Source organism: Lontra canadensis, unplaced genomic scaffold (genome assembly GCF_010015895.1).
Source record: "Lontra canadensis isolate GAN:19392208 unplaced genomic scaffold, GSC_riverotter_1.0 scaffold59, whole genome shotgun sequence".
NCBI classification, from domain to species: domain Eukaryota; kingdom Metazoa; phylum Chordata; class Mammalia; order Carnivora; family Mustelidae; genus Lontra; species Lontra canadensis.
In genome coordinates this window covers 3,001,940-3,005,778 of record NW_022631053.1, presented here as the reverse complement: position 1 = coordinate 3,005,778, position 3,839 = coordinate 3,001,940, and the positions used below count along the sequence as shown (strand labels likewise).

Below are 3,839 nucleotides of genomic sequence, written 5' to 3'. Positions count from 1 at the left end.
AAACAAAAAATAGGTCCTGGTAACCTCCGGAGCCCCACCTCCCCCAGTCCCAGCCCGTTCTAGGTAGGGACCCCTCAGGATCCTCCAGCCTCGGAAAGGTCTGCTACCGGTGCGGGAGGCGGAATGTGAGCACGTTTTGGCGGAGTGGGGTCTTACTCCAGAGCCGCCTCCGCGGGGGAGGAGCCTCCTTGATTGGGCCCCGCCCACTAGGGGGCGGGCTCTCCGGCCGGTCCAGGTCTCTGGGAGAGGAGGGCACCCACCCTTCCCGGTTCCCCTTCCCCCCGCCCATTCCCGTCCGCTACTGACCCGGCTTGATCCAGCTCAGCCCCGGGGTGTTTGCAGCGGCTCTTTCCCTAAGTCCAGCCATCTGTTACCTGCCTTGCTTCCTGGAGAGAGAGAGTCCTCCTCCCGCTGCCCTGGAGATCCCGCGAGTGTGCCCCCAGGAGCCTGGGGGCTGCTGCGGGCCCCGGCAATGACCGCCTCCTAGGGAGCCTCCACACCTGGGTAAGGTCCCGTGGGAAAGAGAAGACCGCCCCTCTCCTTGACTCTCACTGGGATCCTCACAGCGAACCACTTCTGCCCTCTTAGGGCTCCTGCCCACAGTTTGTCTTCTCTTAAGTTGGGTGGGGTGCTGGGACCCTTCCCTGGCGTACAGGGAGACACTGTTCCCCTCCGTTCTGTGTTACAGGTGCCAGCTGCGTGAGGCTGAGGACCGGGCGTTCTAGCCCCCCACCCCCACCCCTGCCCCAGCTGGAAGAGGAAGAGCCGGGGTTGCCCAGGGGTGGGCTGGGCATGTCTGAGTCTTCATCCTGCCCCACCGGTCCGGAGACCCCTGCCCCAGGCTGTAGGCTGGGGGCCTTGTACTGGGGCTGTGTCCGCAATGACCCTGTCCAGCTTCAAGCTACGTTGGATGGTGGGGTCTCCCCTGAAGAGGCCACCCAGGTGGATGGCAATGGGAGGGTGAGCTACCTCAGGTGTTTCCCAGTGCAGGTAGAGCAACCGTATGTCCTCGCCACAGGACATTCATCCAGTGCCTGGATCCATGGGAGGAAGGGATGGGTCGAGGGTAGGTCTAAACAGAGGCTAGACGTCTCTGGGATGGATGTGGGTTTAGAGGGCACAGGGGCCCCAAGGAGATCCTGGAAAAAATCGCAGGGGCTGAGCTGCTCCTCCCCCAGACAGGTCTCATGGTTGCCTGCTACCGAGGCTTCGAGAGTGTTGTGGCTCTGCTCAGCCGCTGCCCTTTCCTCGATGTGAACCAGCAGGATAAAGAAGGGGACACTGCCCTCATGCTGGCTGCCCAAGCAGGTGAGAGACTGTTAACCTTACCGTCCACCAGTTTCCCCCACTTCAGACAGGGTCACAATCCCATACTTTTTGTATTATGTTCTTCCACCGCAGAGACTGTTGTGTTTGGTGGAGGGTGAGTTTGGGGCTTCATCACGCTCTTTGGGGGAGAGCTAAGCTCTGTCCTTGGTGCTCTGCAGGCCATGTGCCTCTGGTGAGTCTTCTGCTCAACTATTACCCGGGCCTGGACCTGGAGCGCCGAGACCAGCGGGGGCTAACAGCACTGATGAAGGCCGCTGTGCGGAACCGTTCGGAATGCGTGGCTGCCCTCCTCATGGCAGGTGCATGGGGCCTGGACCGGGATTTGTGACCACCAGTCCCTCCCCAAGCCTTCCAGCCTGACGCTTAGTCAGCCGTGTAGTTACAGAGAGGAGAGGTGGACACGGAGGATCAATCTAGGCCGACTTCCTGGAGGAGGGGAGTGTGCTTGAGTTTCTCAGAATCAACGCAGTCCAGCTATTGATGTCTCTGTTTACACTGTGAATGTTGGTCTCAGAAAAGAAAGCTTGGGAGGAAAACCTAGACCAGCTAGAAAAAACATAAATGCTGATATCTGGAACCAGACTCTTGGGTTCTAGTCTTGCCTCAGCCACTAGCCAAGTGACCCTGGGCAGATGCCTTCTCTCTCCCGGTCTTACCAGTATAATGAGGGTGTTGGTTTTCTCTGGGATGACTTCCGTCTCTGACAAGCCAGGATTTCAGGGACACGATGATACGTAGTTGAGGCGTGTGGCCGAGTGGAGTTGTTCTGGGATAAAGTTCACACTGCTCATGAAGTCTTGGGCCTCCACTATTTTTTCAGGTGGGGTTACCATCTGTTGGTCACCCTGGGGACCCCTGGCCTCCAACTCTTCCTTTCCCTATCCCATCTGACTGTGTTTGGGGTGAGAAGGGAGAAAACTCTGCAACCTCCTTTTACCCCAAAATGACTGCTATCCCCCCAGCCCAGATTAGAGGGGTGTGGTGATGAGAAGAATGAGGAGTGGGGGCCCACAGGACCCCCCTTCACTTGCCCAGCATGTGCCACTCAGGCCTCCCCTGTCCTGGGCGACCTGCCCACCATCTGTTCCTTGGCTCCTTACTCTGCTCTAGGTTTGCAGGCCCCTCCACCAGATCTCTCTGAAGTCTTTTTTACTCTCTGGACTTTACTGTTTTCTTCTTTAGTCTTTTTTTTTTTTTTTAAGGATTTTATTTATTTATTTCGGGGAGAAAGAGAGCACAAGCAAGAGGAGTGGCAGGGAGGGAGAAGCAGGCTCTCACTGAGCAAGGAGCCCCATACGGGACTCGATCCTAAGACTCTGGTATCATGACCTGAGCCGAAGGCAGAGGCTTAACTGACTTAGCCGCCCAGGCACCCCTTCTTCTTTAGTCTTAAACAGGAGATCGGGCTCTGGGGCTGATACTGTCCTGAGGCTGTAGCTGCTCACAGCTCCCAGATTCCAGCTGCAGCAGGAGGGGCCTCTGTGGTTTGTAATCCTCCCCAAAATCAGTCCCGCTGCTAAAGAATCCGCCCTTCTGCAAGTTGCCAGTCCTTGTCCCATCCCATGTCATTCCTGTGCCCCCTCCCAGGTGCTGACCTGACAGCGGTGGATCCTCTTCGGGGCAAGACGGCCCTAGAGTGGGCACTGCTGACCGACAGCTTCGACACTGTGCAGAGGATCCGGGCGCTGCTGCGGCGCCCCCAAATAGAGCAGCTGAGCCAGCATTACCAGCCCGAGTGGCCAGCCTTGCCTGGGCTTGTGGCTCAGGCCCAGGCCCAGGCCCAGGCTACCCCATCTCTCCTAGAGCGACTGCAGGCCACTTTGAGCCTCCCCTTTGCCCAGTCTCCTCAGGAGGGGGGTGTCCTGGACCACCTCGTGACCATCACGACCAGCCTGGCCAGTCCCTTCCTCACCACGGCCTGCCACACCCTGTGCCCTGACCGGCCACCTGCGCTGGGCACCCGAAGCAAGTCTGTGCCAGAGCTGCTAGGCACTGCCCCACCCCCTCCCCCAGCCCCCCAGCGCCCCCAGGTAGTCCCTGGCTCCCGGGTCCTCATCCCCTACCAGAGCCGTCAGGGTGTGCTGAGTATGTGCCCTCAGTGGCTACAGCCCAGGGACAGTAGCAGCCCCAGGCCCCCAACCCCCAAGATCCGCCTCTCTAAGGCACCCTCATCTTCCACACAGTACAAGCCAGAGCCCAGGCGCAGAGATAATCAAAGCCTAGCCCTTCCTGTCTGGAGATACCAGGAGCTCAGGATGGAGAGGAAGAGGAGGGAGGAGGAGGAAGATAGGTGAGGAAGATGGATGAGGCCAGGCTGAGAGCAGGTGATCAGGTCCCTCCCTAAGGCTCCTTCACCCTCTAGAGCCCTTTCTGCTTTCCCATTGCTCTCCATACAAATGCTTCTATGCTCTCCTTGAGAGCTTATTCATATGGCATTGTTTGCAATCATCAGAGTGAAAACAACCTAAGTGTCCATCAACTTAGCAAGGCAACTAGCTAAGTTCCTTATG

General features: G+C 58.2%; 1 protein-coding gene across 1 annotated transcript; it reads left to right on the top strand.

Annotated features, from left to right (window-relative positions):
• The first annotated feature begins 751 nt into the window (after window positions 1–751).
• Window positions 752–3,623, top strand: ANKRD33 (ankyrin repeat domain 33). Its single transcript, XM_032876542.1, has 4 exons — window positions 752–960; window positions 1,179–1,308; window positions 1,488–1,628; window positions 2,917–3,623. Exons 1-4 carry the CDS (start codon window positions 793–795, stop codon window positions 3,621–3,623), a joined length of 1,146 nt encoding a protein of 381 aa, XP_032732433.1. The 5' UTR covers window positions 752–792.
• The last annotated feature ends 216 nt before the right edge of the window (window positions 3,624–3,839 follow it).

Coding starts and splice junctions, on each gene's coding strand:
- ANKRD33 (XM_032876542.1), top strand. CDS start 793: ATGTCTGAGTCTTCATCCTGCCCCACCGGTCCGGAGACCCCTGCCCCA. Junction 1,309..1,487: donor CATGCTGGCTGCCCAAGCAG/GTGAGAGACTGT, acceptor GGTGCTCTGCAG/GCCATGTGCCTCTGGTGAGT. Junction 1,629..2,916: donor GGCTGCCCTCCTCATGGCAG/GTGCATGGGGCC, acceptor GCCCCCTCCCAG/GTGCTGACCTGACAGCGGTG.